Below are 13,788 nucleotides of genomic sequence, written 5' to 3'. Positions count from 1 at the left end.
CACCCGAAAGCCGCCTAAGGCGCTTTAGCCAGAATCTAAGAGAGCAGCGGTGCCAGTCTGAATTGAAGGTAAGACAGTGGCAACAGAAGAAAGGCCTTTTCAATATTTGGCTGCAGAAAATTAGTAAGACTTGCAATGTAAAATGCACCTATATAATGTTCTAGGAAGGCATGGGATGTTTTATTGTGTAGATTCACTGGGAATACTATATTCAGTTTCTATTGTTATGACAATGGCACCTAAAACATCCTATAAAAGATGAGCTAGGCTCTTAAGAGAAATGCACCACTGATCATCAAAAACCACTCATTAGCTTGACGATAGCTGGCTGAAGACCATACAGTCCCATCTATAGTCTGCACTGTCCTTCACTTCCATGTAGTATAGTGGAATTCAGAGTATAATTACGCATAGGTGGTACAGAAAATCATCCACTCCAAACCATTTCATGCCTTTATGACATTCTTCCTGAGTGAAAATAACTTTATCGGGCCCTCCCTGGTGGCACAGCGGGTTAAAGCACTGCACTAAGAAGCCTAAGCTACTTCCGCATGAGTTTGATCTCTGCCTGCCCCGGAGGTGATCCACATGGCATAGCAGACCTCTTCTGGCCCACCCACTGCTCCGCTCAGCAGTGTACTTCGTCGATCTGCCTGTTCTGCTCTTTAAAAAAAAAAAAAAAAGAACTTCATCAACTCTAGCCTGTGACCCAGGCCCCCAGAGCACACATGTGGTGTGTACACACTCAGGACCTAACTTCCGTAAGCAAGTGCAACTGTCAATCTTGCATGTTCAAGTAATACAGTCTGATTATTTGTCAACAACAACAAAACTCCCAAATACTGCAGAAGTGGGAAGAGGTGAGAAAGCCTAGGGAAAACCAAAGATGAAGCCCAGGTAACTGAGTCAAGGTTGATACTATTTACTGAGAAACAAAACTCAGAAAGAAAAGCAGACTGGATGGGGACAGAGCTCAGTTTTAGACAAGCTGAGTCTGAGGTCTGGGTGACATCCAAACAGACATACTCTGTAAACACTGATATGTCATCCACAGCTCAAGAGAAACCTGGGCCAGAGATGGAGACTCAGGAATCAGCCAGCAGATGATGACAGAAGCTGTGTGTGTGTGGGGGGGGGGGAGCCTCCCGTTGTGGCAAAGGGTGAAGAATGACAGAAGAGGCCAGGGCAGCACCTCAGGGAACACCGGCCTTCGAGGAGGGCTGGGAACCCAGTAATCCAGAAAGGAAACAGAGGAGGTCATCCATACAACATGACATGGAAGGCAAGGAGGGGACTTCAAAGAGGAGGCAGTGGTGTCCTGTCAAATGAGGTGGTGACTCAGAAAGTGACCTACTGTGCCTAGCAAAAAGACACAGCTGACGTTACTGAAGGTAGTGCCTGAGGAGGTAGAGCTAGGAGCAGAGGTAATGCGCAGTGGAGGCTGGGGACTGTGAGTGCAGCAGCTCCCTAGACTCTGACCACAGGGCCTGTGGGTGAGATGCACCTCCTTGCAAACTGGAAGGGGTACAGAGGCCGAGCAAGGGCATCCCTGGGAAGGCCTGACAGGAAGCCAGCCTTACTGAGAAGGTGAGGAGTGCTGTATCAAAGAGAAGGGATGGGCAGGTCCTGGAGGGAGAAGCGGCTGTGGCAGCGGGGAACACAGGGTTATCTGGACAGCCAGGTAGGAACACAGCAGCATGAAGTCAAGAGCTCTGACTACAGGTTTCTATTTCCTCATTGGAGCAAAAGACAAGGATATCTGGTAGGAATGTTGTCCCCACTTTCTGCATTTAAGTTCCTACTTCTCTACCAATAATCTCAAAATCTGGCCCTCACTGTTACACTCTTTCATGATCTTTGCCTACAGTTTAATGCAAATTCTCATTATGTAAATATTTGTGGTTACCTGTAAATACCCGTCTCCACCACCAGACCATCAATTCAATGAACAATTTATTCAATACTAATTTTTTAAATATTGCATATGCAGCCCCTAAATGTACTCCACACTTAAATTCTTAATACACAAATAAATAAAACCTTTTGTCTGCATCAGTCACTTGTCCTTTCTTGTGTTCATAGGGACCCTGTCTATAGCCTTCTGCTACTGTCATCATGTTCTGCCTTTGATTACAGCTAGCAGTGGTCGGACCTACCTCCTTCACTATATGTCTTGAGGACAAGACGGGGCCTTGCACTATCTTTCTCAGCTCAACACTTGTTGCTTTTGAACGGGGTGGGGGGGAGGGGGTACTATAAAGTAAAGCCACTGGGTAAGATACAATGCAGAGAGGCAATTACCAAAAAGAAGTCCCTTGGCAAAATTTGCAGGAGATAGATAGCAGAGGACAGAACTGTACAGAAGGAGAAGGAAGGCAGAAAACTTGGAAAAATAAAACTCATTTGGGAATGAGAAGGGCAGGATCTCAGAAGGTTTTGAGGATTTTTTTTTTAAAGATTTATTTATTTATTCATACAGAACTGGGGTACAGGCCAGAGGCTCAGGGGTGGTGAGAGGCTTCACCAGAGACAGAGTGGGAAACAGAACAGGCAGGGTTTTGAGGATTTTTAACTCAGATGCCTAGAAGAACAGAGTATCCATTAGTTATGAAAGACAGAGGGGAAGGAACAGATTTAATAGTCAGAAAGTAAGCAAGTAAAAACAAAATTAAGATAAATTTTACAATATTCTTCAATAACTGTTTTTGGTGCTCATTTCATAACCATTATGCATCTGTCCACATTAAACAGACATGTGGCATGTCTTTTGTTTGAGAAAAGACTTACTCATGACACCCTGAAGTGTCAGCATATACAACAGTCAACTATTCAAAACTGCTACGAGAAGTGAGAACTAATGACGACCACAATGGACAAGTAGTGTGGATGTTCATGGCAGCAGTCACTAGCTGTCCAGCAAGGTCTCAACAGACTCCCACACTAGGAGAAGCATGTGGCCCAGTGGGGAAGTGGAGGCAGAGGGGTTTGAGGAAGGTGCAGTGAGGAAGAGCTTTCTGGACTTGGAACAAAGGCCAAATGCGATGGAAACCTGGAGATAAGATGGGTCACCTCAGACAGTTTTACCTTGATCTGATAAGCCGCAGAGAAATCATTTATTTCTTAAATATGGAAAATAATCTACATTTTAGAAGCTAAGAGAGGAACAACTAAGGACAGAAGAGAAGCCCTCACAGGAAGCTGGTCTAGGCCGGGGAACGGGAGTCTGCGAAGAATGAGCAGGCCGCTTTGCCCTCTTCCCAGACCTGCCTCGGGAGGGAGAGCTACCAGACCTGCCTTGGGAGGGAGAGCTACCAGACCAGCCTCAGGAGGGAGAGCTACCAAGACTGGCCTCGGGAGGGAGAGCTACTAGACAAAGGGCATCTCACAAAACACTTGTATTTCAAAGTAAAATAAAAATAACCTGATGGGAAATTTCCTTTGGAGAAAGAAAAGGAAGGAAAAGGTGGGGAAGGAAGATCAGTTTGATGGAATATATGGAGGTTCTAACTCCAGTCATTCTAAATATGCAGGGTTCTTCTAAGAGAAAGCCCTGGAAAATAACACAGTATGGAAATGTAAAGGGGAAGATACAGGTGGAGCTCCTGTTCTGAGCTGTGGGAACCCCAGGCCTCTACAAAATCCCTTTACTGGTACCAGTGAAGGCAAAAAGCCCCTGAGAGAAGAGGGCCCTCAAGGCGAGGCCACGGAGCCCAGCTGCAGTGCCCGCAGAATGCGAATCTCCAGCCCACCAACTGCGTCGGCCAGCTGAACCAAAGAATCCATTTCAGATTTCATTTGCAGTATCTCAAAACAGGAGACAAGAGGTCAAAAAAGATTCCAAACTTAATAAAAGAAAGCTTGTTCTGGCCCTCGCTGCCAATGATCACATGATGACTCACTGAGAAAGTCAAATATAAAAAACAAAATCACTGGTCCCAATGAAGCATAAAGACCCTAACAAATTAACAAAGGAAAGACACTCCCTACTCTGTAGGTGCACATTAAAAAGTGATGGTCTTTAAGATGACCAGGTGGAAGTAATTTTTCTTAAGTGGTTTCAAACCTTGTAAAGTACAGTATATATGCCTCTCAGCCTGTACTTACAAATCTTTAATTTTTTTTTTAAAAGATTTATTTATTTGTGCATACAGAACTGGGGTACAGGCCAGAGGCTCAGGGGCGGTGAGAGGCTTCACCAGAGACAGAGTGGGGAACAGAACAGGCAGATCGACGAAGTATACTTCTGAGGGGAGCAGCGGGCAGGTCAGGAGAGGTCTGCCACTCCATGTGGGCACCTCCAGGGCAGGCGGGAATCAAACTCATGCGGAAACGGCTTTAGATTCTCAGTGATGTGCTTTAAACCCACTGCGCCACCAGGGAGAGTCGAAATCTTTAAATTTTTAAGACATTATTATTGATACTAATACTTATCTTTTGCCTTACTATCACTTCTACTGGGCAGTCATAAACAAGACTTAAACTCTTAACAGCAGCTGGAAAAGATGTCAGAAGTAATGATTAATGCTCCTGAGGAGGACCAAAGATGACAGAGGAGCTTTGCTTGAGGGTCAGGTTTTGCATTGTTTTAAAATGTAACACAGACTATCCTAGTTAAGAACTAGACAAATCAAAGATCTATACATAGTGGATAGCAAAAAAAAATTTCAGTTTCTTTCTAATAAAAAAATCTAGACATGGCCCTCCATGGTGGCGCAGCGGGTTAAAGCACAGCACTGAGAATCTAAAGCCACTTCTGCATGAGTTCGATTCACGCCTGCCCTGGAGGTGACCACATGGTGTGGCAGGCCTTTCCTGACCTGCCCGCTGCTCCCCTCAGCAGTGTATTTTGTCAACCTGCCTGTTCTGTTCCCTACTCTGTCTCTGGTGAAGCCTCTCACCGCCTCTGAGCCTCTGGCCTCTATTCCAGTTCTGTATGCACAAATAAATAAATCTTAAAAAAAAAAAAAAAATCCAGACACACAAATACTACAATAGGAAAACTAAAACTTAATGTACAACTCAAAATAAATTCCTTTAAAATAATGCATAATACCATCTACCCCTTTACCAGTGATTAACAAGCCTGGGCAGCATTCATTCATACACCACTTGAGAAATTGTAACTGTTTGGACGTAGAAACAACCACAGGTCATGCAAGCAGAATGTGAAACTAATTCCAGTAGTTTTATTTTCACAGCACATAAATAAATAAGACAACTAACTTAGAAGGCCTTAGGAAATACTTTCCCCAGTTCTTGTATACATACACAAATAAACAAACAAACAACTTTTCAGGACCTCCCTGGTAGCCTAGGGTGGCTAAGTCTTAGTTCTACCACTCCAAGGGCCCTATGCAAGTGAAGCAGCCTGAGTTCTGTCCCCAGCCAGGGAGCTGACACACATGGTGCAATAGACCTCTCCTGTCTTGCTTGCTGCTCCTCTTAGTGTATTTCAGTAAATCCTCCTGCTCTGCTCCCCACTCTGCCTCTAGTGAATCCTCTCACCCTCCACCCCACACCTCTGGCCTACACCCCAGTTCTTCTATGCAAAAACAAATAAGTTATGGAGCATTGGTGGTATAGTGGTTAGCATAGCTGCCTTCCAAAAATAAACAAGTTTCCACAAAATATGCAACCATGTATGAGAAGCAACAGGAAGGTATATTAAATAAGCTTAACAAGATAATAAGTAGCCATATAACATTCTCCAAAGAAAAAATTCAATATCAGCATATTATAGGTTGAAAAGTAACTAGAGTTTATGCTGCTTAATAACTCACCACCCTTCAGTAACATCAAAAAAAAAAAAAAGGGGGGGGGAAACAAAGTTCCAATTTCTTAAATATGGGACCTAATCTGGAGAATATCTCATATGAAAACATACAAAGTTGATACACATCTGTAGGTCCAATTAAACTCCCTTTGCACATTAGAAAAGTATAGTTTAATGAGGTCTCTGAATGTTCTACCCTATTGATTGATGCAAATAAATGAAATAAAAAGAGTGCTTGTCAACAAATCACTTCGAATCTCTGACATTCTCTTGGCATAGGCTAAAATATTCTCAAGTTCACAAGGGCAAAACACTTAAGAAATAAGTTGTTGCAACTGCAGTGTCAGAAGGTGCAGAGTCAGACAGCCTGCTGGAGACTCCTGCTCTCAGTCACCAGGCACCTGGCATGTTCCGAGGGTCTGTTACAGCCCACATCACACAACAGTAGAAGTAGAATGCCTGCTTCTAACGTGTTCTTACATAGTTGTAAATATCTTGTACTAATGCTCAGAAATTTCTACACACTGTTTTTGATGTGAGTTACGATAGTCACCTGGTAAGAATTTTTACTACCTTCTTCTGTCTGGAATACCTGTACTTACTAAAAACAAGGTTTCTGCATTGGATCTCTCCATGTTTGACAGAAGCTAGGTTTTCCTTCACCAACAGAAAGTCAAATTTATCCCTATTCTATGTTATTTGGATTAAATACTCCCCTGCAGGAACCAGAAGAAAGAAGTCTTTTGAGAAACCTACTTTCTCTAAAGCAACAACTTTTGAGCAGTGAAAGCATCAGGTCACTTTCCTTAGCTTTAAGCAAAAGGCAAATTAAATGACTTAGCAATTTTTCCTTAAAAACTCACAGGGGGAAGCTTATTCAAAATGTTCTTCAGTTCCTGGAATATTTCAGTTGTTCTGCTTTCAATTTGGAGTACAAAAAAATGACTTACTTCCAAGCTGCCTCTCTTTATGGGATTCAGCACTAATAACTTCTTGAGAAGGTTTTCACAGTCAGTGGACATGTAGAAAGGGATGCGGTACTTCCCCCGTAAGACTCGCTCCCGCAGCTCCTTCAAAAGGCAAAAGGAAGCACGTATAACTGGCCTTTGAAATGACAGAGCTTGGGGATAAGGCAGGAGCACGGCTTTTGGCCAATACCTTCAGGTTCTGGCCATCAAAAGGCAGCGATCCGCTGACAAGTGTGTAGAGAATGACGCCCAGACTCCACACATCCACCTCCGGCCCATCGTACTTCTTCCCTTGGAAGAGTTCAGGAGCAGCATAGGGTGGGCTTCCACAAAATGTGTCCAATTTGCTCCCAACTGTAAATTCATTACTAAAACCAAAGTCAGCAATTTTAATATTCATATCAGCATCAAGGAGAAGGTTCTCAGCCTAAGAGAAAAATAATAAAGAGGACAATGTAAAAAGTCCATGAAAAAGAAAATATTCATTATAGTTGTTTCAGATCCCAAACACACACTCTGGCCTCTCATTTGTAAATGTTACTACATATTTGGAAGCCTAGTAGGGTGCTTCAATGTTACCTGTTCATTACATCCATATATTGAATTTTAACATGCAGAAGGAAAACTCTCACCTATATGAATAAATACTTGTAACTGTTTCAGAAAGGATATTAAAGCCTATTTCTTTCCATAGGTTATTTTAAACCCATTTTTTTCTTCATGAGAAAAAAATATCTTGGAACTGCACCTTAACATGATCTCTTCTAAGGAATGTTAAGTCGAGAGCCCTCCCTGGTGGCACAATGGGTTAAAGTGAAGCATCATGAAGCTATCCACAGCCACTGCCAGCACTAGTTCAATCCCTGACCAGGGAGCTGACCCATATGGCACAGCAGTGCCAGCCTGTTGCTCCCCACAGCAGTGTACCATGGATAAGACTTCAGACCACAGGCTATGGTACTAGTTTCAAATATTACAAGCTAGTGCTAGTAACTGACAGAGGTCATGGAGATGTAAAAAAGAAAAAAAAAGACCAGTCTGAGGTAAGAAACAAAGTAAGTTCAATTTGGAAAAGACATAAAAAACAAAAAATGGCCCTCCCTGGTGGCGCAGCGGGTTAGAACACAGCACTGAGAATCTAAAGCTGGCATGAGTTCGATTCCCGCCTGCCCTGGAGGTGACCACATGGTGTGGCGGACCTCTCCTGACCCACTCGCTGCTCCCCTCAGCAGTGTGCTTCGTCCATCTGCCTGTTCTGTTCCCCACTCTGTCTCTAGTGAGGCCTCTCGCTGCCCCTGGGCCTCTGGCCTGTACCCCAGTTCTGTATGCACAAATAAATAAATCTTTAAAAACAAAAAACAAAAACACAAGACTTGCTTTAGCTCAGGGACTTTCCATCTCCTTTGGGAGGGATGTCTATTTGAGGATTGTGCCTTTTATATTTAAAAAAAGTAAGACAAGAATTGTCCTATTTAAGGTCTACAAGATGTGATACAGCTATCAATACATAGTGAAATGATAACAAAAAGCCAATTTTTGGCTCCTTAGGGCTTCCATGTGTATGTGTGTGATCACTGTTTTAAAATTTTACTTAAGTGAATTTCTAGTATTCAATACAGTATTATAATATGACAAAGTTCAGGCAGCCAACACCTGTTTGTTTTAAGCTTCCTTTTGCTCTTCTAAAGTGAGGTCTATAACTTTAGGAAGCAGTGATTTCTCCCATGTTTGAAGATGTTGGTTTTCCAAAATTACTTTCAGAAAACTCTTGTGCCTTGAGTGACACTCTATTAAAACCTGAAGTCTCTCTTGTTTAAGAAACTTCATCAAACCAAAAAGCTTCTGTACCACAAAGGAAACACATTGATGAAATGAAAACACTATGTATGGATTAGGAGAACGTATTTTCAAATACAGAAAGCATATAACTGATAAAAAGTTAATATCCAAAATAGGTACAGCATGCATACAACTCAAGAGCAAAAAACTTAACCCAATTAAAAAAATGAGTAAAGCCCTGAAATAGATTTTTTTTTCCTCAAAGACAGACAGATGGGCCTTGAAATAGATTTTTTCCCCTAAAAGACAGGCACATGAAAACGTGTTTAACACCAGTAATCATTAGGGAAGGACAAATCAAAACCACAACGAGATACCACCTCCTACCCTCCTACCAGTTAGAGCAGTCAGCACCATCCACATGATAACAAACGTTGGTGAGGATGGGGCAAAAGGGAAACTAGCTCACTGCTGGTAGAGCTGTCAGCTGGGGCACTACTGTGGGAAACAGTTCAGAGGCCCCACAAAACCCTAAACTTTGCACTACCAGCAGCCTATAGCCAGGACACACCAAAGGAAATGCAAGGGCCTCTGCACTCTGCGGTCACGGCCACAAAAAATGTTTGTATACTTATTCACCATTTGTATACTTCTTATTCCAAAGCATGTGAGTTTACATTGACATGTGCATTTGATGGTCATGAAAACATTTTAAAACTTTCCTTATTTCTTTGAATTTTAGTGTAAAGAATAGCTCTGGCTCTGACACTGAATAAAACTGGATTTGTGGCCTGACCTTGCTTCTGACTGAATGAGACCTCAGGCAAAATTCCACATTTGACGACCAGGACAGCTTACTAGTGGAATGGTGTATCAGATCTCTAGCCATTGATGCCAGGATAACTTCTCTTTCGTATTTTCTTCATTGGGGAAAAAAAATGCTTTTCATAAAGCTGCTGTGAGGATTAAATAAAATGAATGTCCTTGTGTAGTGCCTGGCACAATTAGCTCCAATAATATAAAAGTACAAATAATTCAGAATGTTTTGGGTATAAAATCAGTGGCTTACCTTAAGATCACGGTGAACAATGCACTTTTGATGACAATATTGCACAGCAGATACAATCTGAAATAAATATTTGGATAAAAGATTCAAAATTATTTTATGGTAAACATATTACAGTTTTCCCCAAATTACCACTTCTATTTTAGATAAGTTTACTAACTTGAATTTCAAAGTATACTTAATAATTCCACTGTTCCTTTAGTTTAGAAAGCTATGCATAATACAGTGATGAAACTTATGCACATAAATGTGGAAAAGTAGTATTTTCTTGTTAAAATATACTAATTTTTTTGTTGGAGTGCATAAAGATGTTTATGGGTTGTGAAATTTCTCTGTTTACATTATCAAATATGTACAATTTGCAGCTCTGCTTAAATGGTTCATGTCTGTGTTGGAATAAGAGCAGGGCCCAAATGTGCTTTAGTCTTCCAAGAGAGTGGGCTCAAGTTCAAAAAACAAAACTATTTTAGCCATTATATCAAATCTGTTCACAACATGTTTCATCAGCAAGGCCACTTTATAACAAGTAATAGTGGGGTATTAGCAACAACCTTTATTTTTCTGTTTGTATATAAAGAAATAGAATATTCAAGTCTTAAAAATAAATCCAGCTATCAAAACAAAAGAGGGGAAAATGAAATCTAACTTTAACTAATTCAGATAGGCAAAGATTTTTCACACATACAAATCCTGTATATTAGTAATAGTTGTCTGTAAGGGTTGACAACTGACAAAGGGCTCTGTGGGGACAAGGAATAAATAGGGAGGAGTCCAATCATTTCAGAGCCAAAGGTACAAGCATGAAATAGGTTATAAACAATTCTATAATACTTATTGTATCATATAAAACAGAGAAATGAAGAGTCTGAGAGCAATCAAGTAATGCATATAATTATGTATGATATATAAGAGGATGACCATTTTAATGCACAGCAGAACATTCAATTCTGTGATTCAGTTAAGTGAAAACACCTTGGATGATGAATATTGGCTGGGCATTTACAAATGAAGATAGACATTTCATTTTTAAAAGTCTAAAGGTGATGTGAAACATCACCACGCTAATAGAAATATGGATCAAAACCAAAAAAGAACTTCAAAGTAGCAGCTGCTAAAACTCAGTTGAGAATTAAAAATTATCCCAACACATGTTAATATGGATTGAAAGACAGAGAAAACACAAAACAAATAAACACACAATGAGCGATATGAAATTCAATTAGTTTCATTTGGATTCAACAGTTTATTGAGTACCTGCTATGTGCAACGAAATGTGCTTGCTGCTAGGGGACTCGAAGAGAACACTACAAGGACCCTGCCCTCAAGGAGCTGAGAGTTTAATCCAGAGGAGAGAAGGTTCATGTGAGTTACCAGCACAAGCAGAATCATAGAGGCAGAGGTGCAGAGGTGAGGGAGTTGTAAAAACAAAGACCAATTTCAGCCAGAAACGCCTCCTGCAGGAAGTGCTATTTCATCCCTGAAGGGCATTAACATTTTAAAATGTGAGAGTTGGTAATGGGGAGCCAGGGATAAGATGGCAAAATACATTGAGTTGAGGCAACACAATGTGTTTGAAAAGTAGACGGGAAAAGGCTAATAGTGGAGGTGACACCTTTGTAGGTGGGTAAAGGCTCTGAGTTGCTAAGGAAGCAGGCAGTACAGCCTACTAAAGGCTTCTGAACAGAGCGACTGTAAATGATCATGATTAATCTAAAGCATGAGTCCCAAAGAGAGAGCAGAATTTTAAATGAATGTGTAGAATTTTCTCAAGCAGTATTCTTCCTCAAAATTCTCTTATCCAATTTTCACTAAAATACCAATAGCCAAGAGATATCTACATGTATATGCAATTACTAATAAGCCCTATTGAACATACTACAAAGGGCATATTATAAGGCAATTTCTGTATCATAGGTGACAGAAATTTGTTGATAATATTATCTTTTCAAGTCACTTAGTCTTGATGGAGGTAATTTATTGGGTCACCAAATAAGTGTTTTCTCATTATACAGAATATTCTCTATGGAAGCAGTTCTACAGGCATTTCTGGAATAAAAATCTTAGCCAAAGGGCTGAGAAGCGATAAAATCTCCTGAACTATAAAGTCTTACAAATAAGAAGACAATTCAAGAGGATACTGTGTGTTAAGCACCTGTTTTCCCTGTGCTCCCTGTGAACAATGACCTCACAGGCACACCAGCCAGCAGGGTCCAGTCTGCCTTGGGGAGAAGGGCTGCTTCCTGACTCACTGCGAGGATCCCCACCCAGGAGCCCACGTTCTACTGCATTATTCATGGTCAGGCCTCCCATGGCAGAGCATTCTGTCTCTCCATATCTATGCATAGGAACTTCACTCACTCCTTCTATCATGCATCTTAAAAAGCACAAATCCAATTAATGCTGCCTGACCCAAGACATGGCGTCAAGTGTTTTGCCATGAGGTGCAACTGTGGGGGCTGCTTTGCAATTACTTTTAATCCCCGAGCTGGAAGTAGTAGCCTTCATTTTGAAACAGTTGAATCAGTACCATGATTTTCTTGCAGGCCCTCAAATCTTAAGGTACGCAGAGGCACTGTATGGCTTATGGGAGCTACAATCTTAAACAGTCCTGGGTCTTTGTTGAACCTAGTAACAGAGAGTCAAGGATATATGTACATCCAGTATTCCACCACTGGAATTTTGTGAAACAGAGCAAATAAAATATTGAATGTATATTTATTAATTTTTTAAGAATTTCAATTAAATAAGCCCCTTAAAAATAAATTTAACAAGTTATATAATCTTTAGTCAAATAACTACAGAAGTGTGTGTGTGTGTGTGTGTCTGCGCATGCATGCATGCCTGTGCATGTGGGCATCCCTAATTAGTATATGTTTGGGGCAAACATATACTAATAGTAATTTAATATTTGTAATAAATGAATAAATATAAAGAAAACAGTTCTCATTTTATATTTTAAATAGCATTCATTTGATAAAACTTCTGCAATACTAAGGATATAAAGCTGACTTCAAAATAATTCAGGTTTTTTACAATTTTAAAGCTGATTAGTAATTATTGGGACCTTTATGAAAATATCTGTATCCCAGACTCCAGTGTTGCTCCACCCATCAGTACAGATGGGCAAGTTTTAATAACATGTACCTCACCTTCTCTAATCGCCATCATACCCAGCATTATTTCCCACACCTAGCACATCTTCAATAAATAAAAACAAGTGATCAAAAAAAAAAAAAAAGGGTAAAAGTGACAATCTTTAAAATATGCATTATAATCCCAGAGAGGGTATTTAATGCTAATTGGAATCTTCTTATTGGTGGGTCACAAACTACTGTGATTGATCAATGGCAGTTAAAGCAGTGTTGTCCGAGCTGCTGTGTGCCTGGACTTCCACCCCAGCATGTGGCCAAAGCCTGTCTGTTTCTAGAGCTTCCGCATTACCAATTAGTTATCTTTACACTCAACCATTTAAGATGAATGCCTCTAGGAATGTATCACAACAGGGATGGGCAAGTTTTTGGGATAAAAAATTGTGCAGATTATGTTCCAAATGTAGTGGTTTTATAAGATATTAATAGTAGAGGCTTTACACCACACACACACACACACACACACACACACACACACACACACACACACCCTGCACAATCAATTTGGAGTATTTATATCAAAACAAAGTTAATCAGGTTGTCCTTCCCTTCCTCAGGTCCACTCCAACTGTTCATATGTTAACAATGTATAAAATGTCTTAGGATGAACACAAATCAGTATCCAGTGTTTTCCAAATTTATTGATCACAGAGCCCTTTTAGAATCATTGAGTTATTTCTAAATGAAATATTTTAAATTCACTGAGTTAAAATTTGGATATAGTAAGTTGTCTGCTTTCACAAAAGTAAATTTTAGGACAAATTTGCAATTCATTAAATTGTCATTTCTATAGTAACTTAAAGCATGCTAACTTTAATCACTGCATTCCTAAAAACTAAAAATAAAAACCTAGATGAACTTAAATTACTTTTTCTTATTTCATCATTTCTGTGGTGAGTCATAAACAAGTGGAAGTAGAGCTATAAATATCTTACCATATTCTTCCGCCACATTTGCAAGGTTCCTTGCCAACTTTACTAATTAAAGTTGATTATAATCTTTAAACCTACAAAACTCTAAGTCCTAACACCAAGACAACTTTAATTGTACAAC

The 13,788-nt window shown here is 40.3% G+C and overlaps 1 protein-coding gene across 1 annotated transcript in view; it reads right to left on the bottom strand.

Moving 5' to 3' along the window:
* MARK1 (MAP/microtubule affinity-regulating kinase 1) overlaps positions 1–13,788 on the bottom strand; it is a 45,088-nt gene that overhangs the window by 14,142 nt on the left and 17,158 nt on the right. The window contains exons 6-8 of the mRNA XM_004695963.2: positions 9,590–9,646; positions 6,932–7,168; positions 6,724–6,843 (exon numbers count right to left, since the gene is read on the bottom strand). Coding sequence (XP_004696020.2) covers positions 6,724–6,843; positions 6,932–7,168; positions 9,590–9,646 — 414 coding nt within the window. The remainder of the gene's footprint in view (positions 1–6,723; positions 6,844–6,931; positions 7,169–9,589; positions 9,647–13,788) is intronic.

Source organism: Condylura cristata, unplaced genomic scaffold (assembly GCF_000260355.1).
Source record: "Condylura cristata isolate star-nosed mole 26May11 unplaced genomic scaffold, ConCri1.0 scaffold00018, whole genome shotgun sequence".
NCBI lineage: Eukaryota > Metazoa > Chordata > Mammalia > Eulipotyphla > Talpidae > Condylura > Condylura cristata.
This window is presented reverse-complemented; position numbering and strand designations above follow the sequence as displayed.